General features: G+C 32.1%; 1 protein-coding gene across 2 annotated transcripts; it reads left to right on the top strand.

The window, feature by feature from the left end:
* Nucleotides 1–17484: 17484 nt before the first annotated feature.
* LOC110649476 (B-box zinc finger protein 20-like) lies at nucleotides 17485–19414 on the top strand. Of its 2 annotated transcripts, none has more exons than XM_058141424.1 (3): nucleotides 17485–18053; nucleotides 18232–18663; nucleotides 18838–19047. In XM_058141424.1, exons 1-3 carry the CDS (start codon nucleotides 17802–17804, stop codon nucleotides 18865–18867), a joined length of 714 nt encoding a protein of 237 aa, XP_057997407.1. In that variant the 5' UTR covers nucleotides 17485–17801; the 3' UTR covers nucleotides 18868–19047. The 2 variants fall into 2 exon arrangements, with proteins under 2 accessions (XP_057997407.1, XP_021659749.2); XM_021804057.2 differs by having other exon boundaries at nucleotides 17490–18053; nucleotides 18908–19414.
* The last annotated feature ends 455 nt before the right edge of the window (nucleotides 19415–19869 follow it).

Here is a 19869-nt window from a genome sequence, read left to right as displayed (position 1 = left end):
TAATGTATTAAATATTGTGGTATAATTTGAATTTTCTGGGTTTTTAAAATTAAATTTTTATTTTTTAAGGTAATTAATTTAAATGATTTTTAAAAATTAATTCAAAGATTACGTGGCAAGTTTGAAAATATTTTTAGACTCCATAAATTTTTCTGAATTTTTTTGTAATTTTTTCAAAATTTTCGGGCCTCGTTTTAATTTTCAGAGAAGAGCAAAAATCAAATTTCAGATATTCTGAATCAAATCGACTGAATCGAACTAGTCCGGATTGGACTGACCCTCTTTTTCTTTCCTCTTTCTCTCTCGCGCAACCCGACCCCCCTCTCTCCTCTCCCTCTTTTCTCTCTCCTCCCTCCCCACCACAGCCGGCCACCACCTCCTCCTCCTTCCTCCCTCATCGGTGCACCCCTGGCAGTCCCATTTTCTGGCAAAAATAGTGGTCCAATTCCCCTCACATGCGGGCAGGACTCTTTGTCTTCCCTCATCGTTTTTTATGATTCCGAGCACCAATAGGATCAGGTCTTCTTCCCTTTTTGTTCTACACCTCACAAGCTTTCTATAGATACTAATTCCATGAATTTTCATCAAGCATTTTGTGTGAATCAAGCTTGAAAAGTTTTAGCCCTTTTTAACTTCCGGGCTAGATTTCTCTCAAATCGTAAATCCTATAAAAAATCTGAGGTCACCAATGCGTTCTATATGTCTAGAGCTTTGCAATGACCCCAATTTGGAATTTTTCTGGCATAAAAAATTTGGTGGGTCCCACAAGCTTGCTAGGAATTTTTTTGGGTCTTTAATGAGTCTTTTTAATTAAATAAAAATTATATTCTAACTTCTAGTGCTATGGGCTTCGCATAGGTGTTTTTGTCTCGAAGAAATTCCACCAACGATTGGGACTGCAATTCTGGGCCAAACGCGTGGGTTGCCAAACCCACTTCAGAAGTGGGTCAATATTACAGTGTTTCCCACCATTTTCAGACGCCTCGGACGCTCTCCATATATCAGAATTAATGTAGGTAAACCCGAACTTTGAATTTCCCCTTTTTACCTAATGTTGAGTTTAGAATAAAAATCCATAAAATATTCATGGATAGCTAGAAAAGTATAATTTCTATTGCAATAGTAGAATGACATTATTAAGGACTGCAGGGAATAATTATACAATTTTTGGGGTTATTTTGGATAGTTTTTGTAAAACATTAGTTTTAAGCTAAATAGCTGAATTGTGTTTTTATGTGGGTTTTGATTGGTTTGGCAGTCCTGAGAGGCGCATTGTATAGTTGTTGTGTTGTGGGCCTGATGCCTTTTAGATTGAGAAGTGTTAGTTGAGTTTTTTGCAGGTTGGGCAAGTCCTAGGAACAGTGAAAACTCTGCTTTGATTTATCATTGATAAATTTCTTGAATATAATTATTTAGGTAATCCGAGTCAACCTTTCTCTTCTTCTCAGCCGCCCCAGTAATACTTGGATAATCTATGAGTTTGATATTGATTTTATTTGTAATTTTAATATTATTAATTTATTTTCAAAGCATGCTCATACATTCATTTATATGTATATATATAATTAGTTAAATATTACAAACGCTTGCTATATATGTTATTGAATTTGTTTGTAGATGTTGCCTTAGGATAACTTAGAGCTAGGTGTGTGTGTGTGTTAGCGTGAGTATGGTGTGAATATGGATATGGGTAGGATGGGTAGTTGCTGCTGGATCTTAACTCATTGGGACCTGACCCTTATATATGGATAAAACAGGTTGAGCATAGCTTTGAATTGATCTCGCTGGCCCCCGCACTTGGATTATTAAGCGAAAGTCAGGCTTGAGTTGACCTCGCGAGCAGATATTAGATTAAAATAGCTTTATAGGGAATCAACTCTCATATATGTATTGATGTAATACATGGGTGCTTGTATACTGTAAATTATCTTTTGTACGAATATTGGTTGAATTGCTTGAACTATGTGAACGTGTTACATTTCATATATAAGAAAGCATTAGATTTAGATAGCTATAGAAATTATTTTGAAATCAATATCTTACTCTCTGAGTTAAATGCTCACCCCTATTCAACTATTTTTCCTTAGGTGACAGGTGGTTTTATTTGAGACTAACCTACTTTTTTTTTCCCATAGGTTTAAGCAGAAAATATTTTGATTGACCTTTATTATCTTTTATTTAAATTTAGAACTCTATATGGACCAATAGTTGTTTTTTTTTTTTAATTTTTTTTTGTTGTAACAACTTAATTCTGGAGTTGTAAAAAATTAATAATATAAGATTGCATGGATTTTCATTATTGATGATGAAGGGAGCTGAGCTCCCAAGTGTTGATTTGTGTGATTTGAGAATTGTGAGGGTGAGCTGAGCTCCCCATGTAACATCTCGTGTGGAAAGGAAGGTCTCAATTAGAGCAATCCTCTGGGTGATTGGGGGAGCTCACAAGGCTTGCTGGTGTCCTTATCCAAATGGGGGGTAGGAATGAACCGAGTCTCACATCGAAAAAAGAGGGGAAAGTGAAGGGCCTTATAAGGTGGCAAACCTCTAACCTGGATAACGCGCTTTTTAGCCTCAAAGAAGGGGTCCAAGAGACAAAATCGTGAGGTTTAGTAGGCCAAAACGGACAATACTATCCAGTTCTAAGAGGGGCATTACACCCCATATTATTGATATTATTTGTTTATCGGTCGAGTGAGTTAATTGCTCCTATTGAATAGTCCAATTTATGGTCAGACTCTATCTATTTGTTATTTTGATATTGGGCTTTATGAATGGATTAGAAATAGTTAGGCTTAGTACTGGCTTTGAGGGCCTTACACTGACCCAAGTCCTAGTGCTGGTCTGGCCTAGAAATCGAGTTGTGACAAAGTTGGTATTAGAGCATAGGATCCTAAAATCTTAGGAAAAAAAGAGAGTCTTCTTAGGAGGTCTCATGCGGAGTATAGGGTCCATACTCATCCTAATTTTGTCATCCTTGCATCTAGCTTTTACCTTGTGTGCTTATTTGTGTTTTTGGTTATATTGTTGTGTATATCATATTATTTTGGTATTTGTGGGCTAATATGGATGAATTTCAGGAAGTATGCATAAAGGAAGGAGAACTACTACGGCACAGGAACCGAAAGTGCCAGATGAAGTATCAATGCTGAATTAGGCACTGCCCCCTAGGAGGTGCTGCAGGAGGCCTAGAGCTGCTCAAGTGGAAGAGCAACCATACATGGCCCAGGGTCTTATAGATCCTATGGCAGCTACCCTTGCAGGACTACAGAGGACCATTGAAATGATAGCACAATTTATGATAAATCCTCCACAGCAGCCTCCAATATATAGAGCAAAGCCTTACAGGTAGATAATCAACTTTAAAAAGCTAGTGCCTGAAGAATATGATGGTACAGGTGATGCATATAGATTTATGGATTCTTACAAACAGGCTAGGGAAGAGCTGCAGTTAGCAGATAGAAGATTAATTGAATGTGTGCAGCATGTAATAGAGCCTGTACCTAGATAGTGGATGACAGATTATGTACTTCCTCAGATTGAGGGGTTAACTTGGACACAATTTTTAGAGTTGTTCATAAACAGATTTGTGCCAAAAAGCTTTAGGGATTAGAAATAGTGGGCCTTCAAAGCTTTGAAGCAAAATGGAAGAACAATTAATAAGTATGCATTTGAGTTCTTAAAGCTGAGCACATATGCCCTGACTGCTGTAGCCACTGAGGCTATAAAGGTGAAGAGGTTTCTAAAAGGTTTGGATAGAAGGTATGCTAGTTTGGCTATGCTGGTAGACTAGTCTTTTGATGCAGTTATGGACCAAGCCTGACAAATAGAGATAAGCTGCATGGGTGATGATGGAAGTAGATCTAAGAAAAGCAGAATTGAAGGGTCATCTGGTGTGCCCCATATGAGCACGATGGGTTGAGGCAGCCAAAGTAATTTCAGTGGTAGAATTATAGGCAATGAAAAAGAGGGCCTTAGACATAGACCTAGGGGTTTGACATCAGCATATAGCTTTATTAGTGGGCTTATAGCAATTCAGGGTCTAGTTCGGGATCCTCTTTTGCACCATGTACTTAATGTGGAAGAGTGCACTCAGGGCCCTGCTTGGTGAGTATAGGAGGATGTTTTAGGTGTAGCCATCTGGGTCACTTTGCTAGGGAATGCCCCATGTTCAATGAGCATCAGATGGGGTCCTAGGGTTTTGTAGCCAATGTACCCAGCTAGCCAATGGGGTTCTAGGGTTTAACATGTTGGGTAGCCAATTTAGTGGCCAGCAGGGCCGTGGACAAGGGGGATGCAATTATGGAGGTAGATCTAGTAGGAGAAGATAGTTTTAGGGTTATACACCAAATAGCAGGGGATAGGCTCTGGTTTTCACCTTAACACATCAGGATGCTCAGGCTTCAAATACAGTAGTAGTAGGTGTTTTCCCAGTCTATTATTTTAAGGCACATGTTTTAGTAGACTCGAGTGCTATGCACTTGTTTGTTTCCCCTGTTTTTGCCTTGAAATTGGGTAGGAATCCTATGGCATTGGAGTGTCCTCTGTCTGTAGCCACCCTCTTAGTGATACTATAGATATGGCTATGATTTTTCCTGATAGTCCAGTGATAGTAGATGGAAAGATCTCTCTCAGTAGATTTGGTTCCCTTACCGATGATGGACTTTCATGTGATTTTGGGCACAGATTAGTTGTCAACCCATTATGCCACATCGGACTATAGAAACAAAAAGGTGTACTTCCATATTCCTAGAGTGGAAGAGTTCAGCTTTGATGGTGATAGGAGTGTAGCTCCATACAATTTAGTGTCAGCCATAAGTGCCAGAAGGATGTTAAGGGATGGTTGTCAAGGTTATTTGACACTAGTGAGGGACACATCTATTATAGGTGCTGGTGTGGAAAATGTACCTATTGTTAAGAAATTTATGGATGGATTTCTTGAGGAGCTTCTCAGGTTGTCACGTGATATGAAGATTGAATTTTGCATTGATACTGTGTCGAGTACAAACCGCATTTCTATGCCACCGTACAGGATGGCACTGACTAAGTTAAAAGAATTGAAAGAACAGCTGCAAGAACTTTTGGATAAGGGTTTTATTCGGCTAAGCACATCACCTTAGGTTGGTCCAATTTTGTTTATAAGGAAGAAGGATGGGTCATCGAGGTTGTGCATTAACTATAGATAGCTGAACAAGGTGACGATTAAGAATAAGTATCTATTCTCTCATATTGATGACTTTCTTGATTAGCTGCAAGGAGCAAGATACTTCTCTACAACAGACCTACAGTTTGGCTATCATCAATTGATTATAAGGAGTGAGGATGTGTCAAAAACAACATTCAAGATAAGGTATGGTCATTATGAGTTCTTGGTGATATCGTTTGGACTCACTAATATACTAGCAACCTTTATGGATCTAATGAACAGGGTGTTTAGACCATTCCTAGATCACTTTATCATTGTCTTCATAGATGACATTTTGGTATATTTCTGGATAGAGGAAGAACATGCTTGGCACTTAAGGATGGTGCTACAGACCTTGGGGGAGCATCAGTTGTATGCTAAGTTTTTAAAGTGTGAGTTCTAGCTGGAAAATATTTCATTCTTAGGACATGTGGTCTCTTGTGAAGGCATTCAAGTGGATTCCAAGAAAATTAAAGCAGTAACTGATTGGCTTAAGCCTACTATGGTCACCTAGGTGCAAAGTTTTCTAGGCCTAACAGGTTATTGTAAATGCTTTGTTCAGAACTTCTCTAGGATAGCAGCTCCTCTGACACAATTAACTCAAAAGAATATCCCATTTTTCTGGTTAGATGAGTGTGAGGAAAGCTTCCAGAAGCTTAAGGACTATTTAATTAAAACTCCTGTGTTGATTTTGCCTGTGAGTGGATAAGGGTATATGGTGTACTGCAATACTTCTAGAGTTGGGTTGGGGTGTATTTTGATATAGCATGATAAAGTGGTGGCTTATGCTTCTAGACAGTTAAAGAAACATGAGCAGAATTACCCCACTCATGATCTAGAAATGACAACTATTGTTTTTGCACTGAAAATTTAAAGATACTACCTGTATGGCGAAACGTGCGAGATATACACTAACAATAAAAGCTTGAAGTATATCTTTAGTAGAGGGATTTAAATTTGAGACAGAGGAGATGGATAGAGCTTCTGAAGGACTATGACTGCACTATATAGTATCACCCTGGTAAAGCAAATGTGATGGCAAATGCTTTAAGTAGGAAGTCTTCTAGTAGCCTGGCTCATATAATAACAGTGAGGAGACAAGTCTTCTAGTAGCCTGGCACATATAACAACAAAGAGGAGACCGTTAATATAGGAGTTGCATGAGTTGATGGATCAGGGTTTGATATTGGATATAACTACTTCAGGTGTACTTTTGGCACATTCGAATTTGAGGGCCAAAATTAGAGTTTCTTAGCACAGGGACCCACAGTTAATGCGGATCGTGGAAAAGGTACAATAGGGAGAAGATTGTGAATTTGGGTTTGATGTAGATGGTACTCTTATGTAAGGCTCTAGGATATGTGTGCTTGAGTGGATAACCTAGGGAATGAGATTATGTGAGAGGCACACTACACAGTGAGATTATGCGGGAGGCACACTACACACCTTACAGTGTTCACCCATGATCCACAAAAATGTACCATGATGTGAAGAATAGATACTGGTAGAATGGTATGAAGAGAGACATAGCAAACTTTGTGTCCAAGTGCCTGACTTGTCAGAAAGTAAAGTTTAAGCATCAGAGGCCGTAAGGGAAGTTGCAGGAGATTCCCATTCCAAAGTGGAAGTGGAAATGATCACTATAGACTTTGTAATTGGGTGGCCCCGTACTACTCGAGGGTATGATTCCATATGAGTGATTTTGGACTGTTTGACCAAGTCGACTCACTTTTTACCTGTATAGACTACCTTCTCTATTACTCAGTATGCAAGGCTGTACATCTGTGAGATAGTAAGATAGCATGGGGTTTCTACTTTCATAATATCTGACAGAGGGTCCTAGTTTATTTCTCAGTTTTGGAGGAAGCTACAAGAAGCACTTGGCACACAACTAAATTTTAGCACAGCTTTTCACCCGCAGACAGATGAGCAGTCTGAGAGCATAATACAAACATTGGAGGATATACTTCGTATATGTGTCATGAATTTTGGAGGTCAATGGGATGATTAACTAGTGCTGGTAGAATTTGCTTATAATAACAGCTATCATTCCAGTATTAGAATGGCACCCTATGTGGTATTGTATGGTATAAAGTGTAGATCCCCTATATGTTGGATAGAAGTTTGAGAGGTGAGAGTGCATGATATAAATTTGGTGCAGTGCACTTCAAATAATGTTCCTTTGATCAGGGAAAGTTTAAAAACAGCTTTTAGCGAACATAAAAGTTATGCAGACTTGAGGCGAAAAGACATAAAATTTGCAGCTGGTGATTTTGTGTTTTTAAAGGTTTCTCCTATGAAGGAGGTTATGAGATTTTGAAAGAAAGGCAAGTTGGCACTCCGTCACATAGGACCTTTTGAGATCACAGACAGAGTGGGAGCAGTTGTTTACTGGTTGGAGTTGCCACCAAACCTTTCTCATGTCCATCCAGTGTTTCATACTTCCATGCTTAGGAAATATGTTCTCAGCCTTTCTCATGTGCTACAACCAGACATAGTGGAGTTAAATGAGAACTTAACCTTTGAGGAATAACCAATGGCCATAGTAGATTATCAGATGAGACAGCTTCGGTCAAAACAGATCCCTATGGTTAAAGTCCTGTGGAGGAGTTAATTTGTAGAGAAATGCACCTGGAAGTCAGAGTGGGATATGAACAATAAGTACCCATACTTGTTTAGTATGTAAAGCACATCTCTTAAAGCTATGTAACCCAACGATTTTGTTTTGCCTTGTATAAAAAATTTGATGATGAATTTTCTGTAAAGAGGGAAGAATGTAATGTTTCGAATTTTTAAATAATTATTTATGTGTAAATTTTGATATTTTAATATATTAAATATTGTGGTATTTTAATTTGAATTTTTCAGGTTTTTAAAATTAGGTTTTAATTTTTCAAGGTAATTAGTTTAAATGATTTTTAAAAATTAATTCAAAGACCATGTGCAAGTTTGAAAATATTTTTAGACTCCATAAATTTTTTTGAGTTTTCTACAATTTTTTTAGAATTTTCGGGCCTCGTTTTGGGTCTCAGGACAAACAAAAAAAATTAAATTTCGGGTGTTCTAAATTGAATTGGCTAAATCAAAATGGTTTGGATCGGATTGGCCGAATTGGACCAACCCTTTTTTTCTTTCCTCCTCTCCCACATGACCCTTTCTTCTCTCCCTCTTTTCTCTCTCCTCCCTCACCAGCGCACCCTTAGCGCCCCTCTCCCACTGCCAGCAGTCCCATTTTTTGGCGAAAATTGTGCCCCAATTCCCCTCACACGAGCACGACTCTTTGTCTTCCCTCGCCGTTTCCAGCTATTTTAGCTACCAATTGGACCAGATCTTGTTTCTTTTTTGTTCTAAATCTCACAAGTTTTTCATAGACACTAATTTCATGAATTTTCATCAAGCAATTTATGTGAATTGAGCCCTGGAAGTTTTAGTCCTTTTTGACTTTCAAGCTAGATTTCTCTCAAACCATAAATCCTACCAAAAATCTGAGGCCACTAGCATGTCCCACACCTCGAGAGCTTTGCAATAACACCAATTTGGAATTTTTTTGACACGAAAAATTTAGTGAGTTCCATGAGCTTGCTAGTGATTTTTCATATTTTTAATGAGTCTTTTTAATTAAATAAAAATTATATTCTAACTCCTGGTGCTGTGAGCTTTGCGTAGGTGTTTTCGTTTCGAAGAAATTCCATCGATGATCGGGACTGCAATTTTGGGCCAAACGCGCGAACTATTGGACCCACTTCAAAAGTGGATCAATATTATATTGCTTCTCACTATTTTCAGATGCCTCCGACACGTTCCAGATGTTAGAATTGGTGTAGGTAAACCTGACCTCCGAATTCTCCTTTTTACCTAATGTTGAGTTTAAAAAAAAAAATCATAAAATATTCATAGGTAGCTAGAAAATTATAATTCTAATTGGAATAGTAGAATAGAATTGTTAAGGACTGCAGAGGATAATTATAGAATTTTTGGGGTTAATTTGGATAGTTTTTGCAAAATATTAGTTTTAAGCTAAATAGCTGAATTGTGTATTTATGAGTTTTGACTGGTTTGACAAGCCAAAGAGAGGCATTGTGTAGTTGTTGTGTTATGGGCCTGAGGCCTTTTGGATTGAGAAGTGTTAGTTGAGTTGTTTTGCAGGTTGCGCAGGTCCTAGAAATAGGGAAAACTCTATCAAATTTCCAATATATGTTTAGCATGTCTTTGACTCTTTAGTTCTTTGCTTTGATTTATTATTGATAAATTTTTTGAATATAATTGTTTAGGTGATCCGAGTCATCATTCCTCTTCTTCTCAGCCGCTTGAGTAATACTTCATAATCTGTGAGTTTGATATTGATTTTATTTATAATTTCAATATTATTAATTTATATTCAAAGTATGCTCACACATTCACTTATATGTATGTATATAATTAGTTAAATGTTAGGCACGCTCATTTGCTGCATATGTTATTGAATTTGTTTGTGAATGTCGCCCTAGGATAACTTGGAGCTAGGTGTGTGTGTGTGTTAGCGTGAGTATGGTGTGGATATAGATATGGGTAGGACGTGTAGTCGCAGCTGGAGTTTGACTCGCTAGGACCTAATCCTTATATATAGATAAGTCAGGGTGAGCACAGCTTTGAGTTAATCTTGCTAATCTCGCTCGCCTCCACACTTGGATTATTAAGCAAAAGTCTGACTTGAGTTGACTTCGCTGGCAGGTATTGGATTAAAAGAGCTGTATAGAGGATCAGTTCCTATATGTGTATTAATTTAACACATGAGTGCGTGTGTGCCATAAATTATTTTTTGTGCGAATATTGGTTAAATTGCTTGAACTATGTGAACGTCTTGCATTTCATATATAGGAAAGCATTAGATTTAAATAGTTATAGAAATTATATTTAAAATCAATATCTTACTCTTTGAGTCGAACGCTCACCTTTGTTCAACTATTTTTCCTCAGGTGACAGGTGGCTTTATTTGAGATTAACCAGCTTTTTTTCCTTGCAGGTTTAAGTAGAAAATATTTTGATTGACTTTTATTGTCTTTTATTTAAATTTAGAACTCTGCATTGATCAATAGTTGCATTTTTTTTTTATAATAACTTAATTTTGGAGTTGTAAAAAATTAATTATGTGAGATTGCATGAATGTTCATTATTGATGATAGAGAGAGCTGAGCTCTCAAGTATTGATTTGTGTGATTTGAGAATTGTAAGGGTGAGCTGAGCTCTCCATATTATTGATATTATTTATTTACATGTTGAGTGAGTTAATGCTCCCTGTTAGATAATTCAATTTATGATCAGACTTTATTCATTTGTTATCTTGAAATTAGACTTTATGAATAAATTAAAAATAATTAAATTTATTATGAATTTTAAAGGCTTTATGTCCACTCAAATCTTATTGTCTGTCAGACCTAAAAATCGGGTCATGACAAACGTGAAATTAAAAGTCTTCAAATTTGAAATTGGTGCATATTAGTAAGAACCAATGAAACCTTTTTTGTTGAAGGTGGCTTGACCTCTAATTTTATGTTTCGTGTCAAAGCCAACCTTCTCCATTAATGAAATTGAAAGTAATTGGTCTAAATAATTTGCATCAATTTCCCTGGAAGCTTGTTCAGTCAATATTTGGACTCTGTTCATACGTGCAGCACATACCCCGCAGTCCACGCTAATAAATGCCCATCAACAATTCAACAAGATATTTTATGTGATTAATTATCTACATTTATCCATAACATCAAATTATTATTATTATCATCATACATATGTCACTCAGGCTGGTTATGAAAATATAAAAATAATTGCTTAATTATAATTATAATTATAATTTTAAATTTAATTAAAAACACAAAAATATATAAATAATATTTTTATTTTTTAAAATAATTAAAATTAATTATAAACTTATAATCATAATTTTTTAATTTTAATTATTTATATGAAATATAAAAATAATATATTTATATTCTTAATTATAATTATTTTTCATCTTAATTTTATTTTTTCATTTTTAGCTAATGATATGAAATATAAAAATATTATTTTTTATTGTAATTATTTTTGTTTTAGATTAATTATGTAAAAATATAAAAATATTACTTTTATAATTTTTTAATTAATAATATAAAAATATAACTTAAACCTATTCTCAAAATCCGAATCCATCCCAAACCCAATTAAAACTTATTTTCAACTATCTAACCTCATTCCAAACTTGATTATTATTACTCAAAAAATTCAAACTCATTTAATTTTATATATTTTAATTAATAATATACATAAAAAATATTTTGATTAATAATTTATTTCCATTTTATATAAAATAAAATATATAAAAATTTATAAATCTTATTATAAAAAATATATATTATATATTTAATTAGGTATTTATATCAACGGGTAATGAATACCTAATATATAAAATTTAAACTCGTCAAGGGTATTATTTTTTGAACCTAAACCTATCCCAAATTCGATTATATATTACCCAAGCTCGTCCTATTAAGTTTCAGTTAGATAGGGTACCCGTAAAAATCTGATTCATTGCCATCCCTACATGTAAATTGCCTATTGGTCAATCAACATGCTCTATCATCGATACTTTTGAATCTTTAAAATTATTTGTATTATTTTTTTTATAAATGATTAATTTCATCTATGTAAAAATATAATATGTTGATTTATACTTCATCTTTATATTCTACTTTCAATTAATGAAATATTTTTCTTTTTAAAAAATAATAATCAAATAAAAATATATGCCTCATCAATTACAAGTTCAAATACTAACATCTATATTCCTTTAATAGTTAAGTTTCATCATGCTTTTGTCATTCGATTATCATGTGTTATCTTATTAGTTACTTATATCATGACTAATAAGAGGGCCAGTTTAATTGAGAAAACAATTTTCTGCTTTTGATTTTTTATTTGTTATGAAAATTTTAATTTTTATTTTTCATAAAAAAATAAAACATGAAAAACATATTCATCTCTCAATAATAGAAAATTGCATTTTAAAATTAAATATTTAGATTGTTCATTTTTTCATAATTAAAAGAAATAAATCTTATAAAATATATTTAAATTTTATTTTATTATTAAAATTACTTTCGTGTGTGTTATTTATTTATTTTACAATGATAGAATTAATTTTTTATCATTATAAATAAATATTATTTTAAATAATATTAATTATAAAAAATTATAGTATAATTATAATTTTGATTATAAAAAGTTATTATTTTGCATTTAGAACAAGACTTTTACTATAAAAGAAAATAGTGGAAAATAATTTAATTTTTTCTTACAAGTGAATATGGCCTTAGATTTTTTTTTTCTATATATAATAGAAAACTAAAAGGAAATTATCAAATGAAGTCTTAATATTGCAGGGTATTTAGATTTAGTGGCATGAAATTTTTATTTAAAATATTAGAAAACAATTTATTTTAATATTTTCACAATTCCATAAAGTTTTTATGCCTACTATTTTTAAATAGAAAATTTATAAAAAATATATATAATATTGATTACATGAAATTTTAATTTTTCTTTAAAAATAAGAGTAGAAAATGCAAATATAAAGTATTAGGTCAAGATTCAACAACCAAATAAACTAAGAAATTACAAATTAAGATATCAGTATCACCACATTTTCAATCTTTTACTATTAGATCAAAGATTTATTTGATTATATGAAAAAAGAATTGAAAAAAAATAACAAATATTATCTTAAAAGTGTTTCAGGGTTTTCAAAAATGTCACAATCATGAAATAAAGAATAAATTACTATTTAATCTTTATATTTTAATGAAGTTAATTAATTTATTTTTGTATTTTAAAAATATATTATTTAATCAATATATTTTATTTTGATTAAATTGTTTAGTTCCTCTATCAATTTTTTGTTAGTCAATACTTGTTAAAATGTTATTAATTTCTTTTATTTTAATGAAATTAATTAGTTAATCCCTATATTTAAAAAAATAACACATTAGTTAATCTCTATAATTTGACTCCATTAACTATATTTAGTCCCATAATTATTTTTTTACCTAAACCAACATAATACTCTCCTTTTATTTCTCTCTTATCCTCCTTTATTGCTATCTATTCATATTTCTTCTCCTCTATGCTCACGTCCTTCTCTCTCCATCCTCTTTTTGCTTTCATTTTTTTTATAAAAATGATACAAGCTATTTACATAAATAAGTTAATTCATTTTCTTAAATTTCTAGATAATCAATAAAAATTATTTTTCAGTAGAGAAAATATAAAAATGATGTCAAATAAATTGAAAAATAAAAAAATTATAAATTTAGATTTAGGATCAACATAGCAAAATTTTATTTTTATCTAAAAATATATTTTTAAAATATTGTGTTTTGAAAAATATAAGTATCAATTAATTAGTTTTACTAAAATAAATAGATAAAATAATAGTATTTTTTTCAAATACAAAAATTAATTAATTAATTTCTTAAAATAGAAGAATTAAATAATAATTTGACTAATATAAAATAACATAAAATTTGATAAAAAAAACTAAATAATTTAACAAAAAGTAAAAATTTTGATTAAAATATAGAAATTAAATAATAATTTATTCTAAAATAAAATTTGTGATAATATATGTAGGAATCATGGGGAATTACATTTAGGTTTATCACGAATCTGATCTCTCGTTAAGACATATTCTCAGCATGCATGCGATTTATTCTAAAAATTTTTTGGCGAAAGGTCTTTTCATGCTGTACTTCCAAATAATCACTCAAATTTTTGAAAAAAATTTAACGGTGAAATAAACGCTTATAATTTTTAAAATGAGCTAAATTAATCTTAATCGTAATATCGTTAACTTACCGTTTGTTGTCTTTGCCATTTCTTCTCCATCAAATTCATTCTCTTCTTCAAGAAATTATACACATCATGTTTCAACAAATTGCTTTCTTAAATTAATTTGTAGTTTTGAACGATTATCGATTTTTTTTTTAGAGAGTATAAAAAATAATTTAAAATTAAATTTAATAAATTTTAATTATTAAAATATTACAATAACTTCAATAGTTTTTATTTTCTTTTTAAAAAATAATTTTAGTTCTGAAGTTGTTGTTTAGAAAAATATTTTTTTAAATGTGTTAATAAAAAAAGTATTAAAAAATTATTTAAGATTAAATTTGATAAATTTTAATCATTAAAATAATAAAATAATTATTTTTAAATAATTTTTCTTAATAACATTTAAAATAATTTTTTTTTTTTTTAAATAACCACAATGCTAACCAGACACTAAGACAACAGAGGAACATGCACATTTCCTTTCTAGGAAGCTATTCTTCCCTGGCAGCCCAACTTTGCCTCGGCAAGTTGACCTCCTGGGGTTGCTAGGGTTATGGTTTGGTCCCACGTGAAGTCCAGAGGCTTAGAGGAGGAAGGAGACCTGTTGATCTTGTCGCCGAACTTGTATAAATGTTTGAATAAGATGAAGGGCTTGTTGCCAAACTTGTAGACTGGTGTGAAGGTTTGAATACGACGAAGGGGAAGAGGCAAAGGAGGAAGTTGTTAGATTGGGAAACGACCCATTTCTGAGTTTTGTTTTTTTTTTTTTAATAATATTTTATTATATTTTATGGATGTCATTAACGGAAATTAACGGAATCTGTTAAAAGGGGTTGAATTATTTAAAAATATTTAAAGAATTAAAAGATGTCTTTTACTATTTTTTTCCCTAAATTTTCACAATATATAATTTTTTTAAAGAAGAAATTGCTTAATATTTTAGTAATTGAAAAAATAGGCAGTGAACACTGCTATTTTTTTTTTTAATAATTTTTTGAAAAATAAATTCTTCAACAAAAATAATTTTGAAGGATTATAGGAGATGAAATTACAATAGTTTTTCATATAGAATTAATTTTAAAATTTATAATATAAATTAGCAAAATTATTGACTCCTGGGGTCATTGCTTTCACACAAAAGTATAAAAAAGTTCAATAGCCTGTGCTCATGAGAAGGCTTAAATGCGACCAAAATTTGCTTGACATTATTGTCATAGCTACCATTAAAAATAATATCTTCAGCATGAGTCAAGTATAAACTTGACTTTAGCATTAATTAATTAAGATGAATTGTACCCTTCAATAATTTATAAAGTCAAGAAAAATGAATAAATTTTAGTATAACAGACAGAAAAATAGAAACCCATGATATAAATTTAATTTAAAAACAGCTTTTTTTTTTCTCTAGATTCTCAATTTTCTTCTATTATTTTGGTAATTTCTTATCCCAATTAGGCAGCCTAATAAAGACAAGCTCTTTCTGCTGGTGTGGTTATTGATAATGAATAAATATATTGAAATTACTATTCTCTTCTGATGATAATAATATATGCGATGCTACTCGCTCGAATAGCACTTTCCCAGGTGATGTTCGTCTAAATATGTCTATTTTTGTGGGTGTTTTGCCCATCGTCCAACAATCAAAATGGGTATTTGGATCTTCCAGAACAGAATTCTAAGATACTTGTATGATGAGTTAGAATCCTAATTCAAAAAAGACTCATAGACCAACAAAAATTCTATCATTAAATATTCTGATATAGTCGGAAAATAACCCCTATTTCAATATAACACACCTAATTTCAATGTCTAATTGATGCCAATATATATATGAGAGTTGACAGGTACACAAGGACGTAACCTTATTCTCTCAAGCCTTCTCTCTCATTTTTCAACTCCCAATGTTAACTTAGGCATTGGAGCAGTGGCCAATTAATCAACCTGGAGCTTTCTTGTTTTACAATTTGTACCCATAGAGATTCATATGACAATATCAATATCTGTTCATAAAGGATTTAAAGTGAAATAGAAAGTGAAAATAAAAATCAAATTATCAAGATAAAGTGTTCTCGTATGGGTGATCCTGATCCTATCTAGTTAAATAGTTATTTTTATTATTGATAATTAAGTTACCTATATTTGATAGCAAATATTCCTCTAAGGGTTAGAGAAATCAAAATCATCTTAGTTTCCTTTTCTTATTAAATAAAATCACTACATGCAGAGGTGAAGTTAGAAAATTGATCAAGTGAGATTAAAAAAATTTATTTTACTTGATTCAATTAATGCAGGTAAATTTTTACTATATAATAATAATTAAATAAAAATTAATTTTATAAAATTAGAAATTCTTGCTATAATATTAAATTTACAATTGTTTTCAATGAGTTTTACTTTTTTTTTGAAAGCATTACATGATCATTTCGTTATTAATAATATCAAAGACATCTTTTTCTTTTGTCAAAAAATATATATTTATCAATATATGTAATCAAAGAATCATTCAACGAATTTTCTTTCATTCACTTTAATTGTCATGAAATTCTTTTATAGGATAAATTCCTAAACTAAAAGGATGAGGGAGAGAGACATGAGGGAGAGAAAAACAATGACGAAAGAAAGAAAGAAAGAAAGAAAAAGAATATAGAGATGGAGAAAAAAATCGATAAATGGGAGATTTTTCAATATATTCAGTGTACATATACCTTCATTAATAATATAGAGTTCACTTTTTTTTTTATGGAGGATTTTTTTTTTATGAGTGAAGGAATATTTAAATTTATTTTAAAATTTCCTTTGATAAACTGAATATTGGAGATAATGATGTCCTAATTGAAACCGTGTGTTAGTTTGATTTTTTCATGAAAATTTTCTATGATTATTAAAAGAGTTAGTAAAAAGGTGAGTTATTAACTCATTAAGTGGTTAGATCAGTGATGTAAAGTTAATTTCAGATGAATTTTACTTGTAAAATTAGGGTTTAAATCTTAAAATCTTTATTATCGAGAGAGTTTTATTTAAATACAACAGGTGAAAGATCACTAAAAAAAAAAAGTTTATTTAACCCAATTGTTTCACGTGGGTCTAGGTTAGGGCTTTTGGTCTGTTTTGACTATATATATATATATATATATTTCTTGAGGGAGATTATTGGGTGTTTTTAGTATATAAAATTATAATGCACCTTACATATTTATAAAACCCTATAGTTAAGAATACTTTGAAAACTTAAACAATAGATGAGAATATAATAATTTGATTTCAGCACAGAAAAAAAAAATCGAATAACAAGTGAAATATTAAGGGTTAATGGAAGCAACAATGGCCTCCCATGCATGAATTGACACTGCTGGGTTCTATTTGGTCCCCTCCCCACACTCCCTCTTTCTGCGAGCGAGGCTATAAGTTCTAATTAAATAATTTGAAGGCAGAAGCTCAGATCAATAAATAGGAAGATAAATGCTAATTTGAAAGCCATACCGTCTAGTCCTCTATTTCAGTGACCACTTAGGATGATGACTGTGAAAGCTATGGCTTTTACAGTACATATATAATATAATATAATATAATAACCCACAAAACCCAACTTGCTCTTCCCTTCTTTACCAGTCAAGAAAGAGAGAAAATCCGTTGGCAAATCCATCCAGAGAGAGTCCAGAGCTTTCCCCTTTAAAGTCATCAGATACAAGCAAGATCCCCTTCAGCTTAGCTGTTTATCCACTAGCACCTATTGCCCATACGCCTTTTATATGTATAAAGAGAGATTCAGAAAACCATGTTTGCTTTAACTTCAGCCAAGAATGATACTTCTACTGCAAAAGAGATTATTAGAAAGAAGAGAATGAAGATCAGATGTGATGTTTGTGACATGGTTGAGGCGTCTGTGTTTTGTTCTGCAGATGAAGCTGCTCTTTGTGATGCTTGTGATGGCCTTGTCCACCATGCAAATAAGCTTGCAAGTAAACATCTGCGCTTCTCTCTTCTCCATCCTTCCTCTAAACATTCCCCTCTTTGTGATATCTGTCAGGTTCGTTATTTTTTTCTTTCCATGGGATCTAATTATTTATATATGATCAAGAACAGAACTAGTACAAAATCTTGGATCTTGGAAACGAAAGAGAATATTCTGATGATTCATGGTGATGATTTTAGCAGGAATTGATGGATTTATTATCTTTTTCCTTTTTGGGTTAAATTTCCTTCAGGAAAGACGTGCCCTCCTATTCTGTCAAGAAGATAGAGCTGTTCTATGCAGAGAATGTGATATTCCAATCCACAAAGCTAACGAACATACCAAGAAACACAACAGGTTTCTTCTCACAGGAGTCGGGCTCTCTACTTCTTCTTCTTTATACCCAACAACATCCTCTTTCAACAGCTGCAACCCAAACACGAACACTAACAGCAAAAGCCCCCGGAAGCCATACCTACATAATCCCTGCAGCTTTTCCAATGAAATTTTTGGTTCTCCTTCGGTTGAAAGAGCATCACCATCACTAGCTGGTCATTATACCCACAACAGCTATAACATTTCAATTTCAACAAGCAGCATTTCTGAGTACTTAGAGACGCTTCCAGGCTGGCAAGTAGACGATTTTCTTGATCCTTCAATTGCTATTCCTGATAGTTTCTGTAAGGTTTGGTTTCAGTACACCCTATATCTTGGAAGAGAGAAGCATAAATATATATATATTCATTCTTTTTTGTTAGTTTGTTTCTTAATCTAATAGCATTAGGCTACACAAACAGAATAAGCCACTTCTATGCCTGATCTCTTATCCATCTTTGTCTGTTTTCTTGCTTTTATTTAGGATGTTATCGTTGAGACTCATGAACACTAGTACCCTTTCTGCTGACTTTGTCCCTGCGAATTTGATGCAGACTTTTGACAAATTTTCGCCATTGGTGGTGGATCAAGATCTGGAAAGCCATATGATTTCTTTCTCACCAGAAGATTTGGCCTTCTGGGTACCTCAAGTTTCTGGTCAACAGCCTCCTATAAATCATCCCCAGACTGAAGGAGGTTTGCTTGATGGATTAAAGAAGTCCAAAGATGCAAACAATTGGAAAGTTAACAGGAAATGGAGAAGTGAAGATGCTTTTACAGTTCCTGAGATGAGCTATAGAGAACTCAAGAAATCCAGGCATTTCCCATAGAAAAACATAACACATTTTTGTTTGAGAACCTCTTAGAGTTATCCTGTTCTGACTTCTGAGCCAGCCAATGGCTACCAGTTTTACTCCAAGAGAAGGAAGTGTGGTTTGTTTTCACTTGTTTCACAGCACGTTGCAATTTTCTTGGTGAAATGAGAATAATGCTCAAAGCAAGATATTTGTAGGATTGGAAAAAGACAGCTACATTAATTAAATGTGACTTTCTATGCGGAAGCTCCTGTACTTTTTTTTTTAATATTCATTAGGATTTTTTTCCATTTTAATTAGGTTTAATAATTTTTTCATAACATATTATAGGTTCTTTTAATGATTTCAGTATGGTTGGATTTTGAGTTTCAACACCAATTAAAATTAAATAAAGTCTAAACTATAAGTTAGTCTTTGAGATATGCCAAAATTCATAAGCCATAGTTTACTCAGTATATTTTTGAAAAATAATTTAATTAAATATCTAATTTAGTTAACATAATGATTCCTCAGTCTAAATCATCCTCTTTTAATTTGAAACAACTATATACTCAAAATTTATTTTATTAAAAAAATATCGCTTTATCAAAATTTTATTTTTTTATATTTAAAATATCCTTAATGTGATTGTTTTAAAAAAATAATAAAAAAATTTTATGTAATTTATTTTGGCAACACATAATCATACATAGATCATTTAA

The sequence above is a fragment of the Hevea brasiliensis genome, unplaced genomic scaffold (genome assembly GCF_030052815.1).
Source record: "Hevea brasiliensis isolate MT/VB/25A 57/8 unplaced genomic scaffold, ASM3005281v1 Scaf1, whole genome shotgun sequence".
NCBI classification, from domain to species: Eukaryota; Viridiplantae; Streptophyta; class Magnoliopsida; order Malpighiales; family Euphorbiaceae; genus Hevea; species Hevea brasiliensis.
This window is presented reverse-complemented; position numbering and strand designations above follow the sequence as displayed.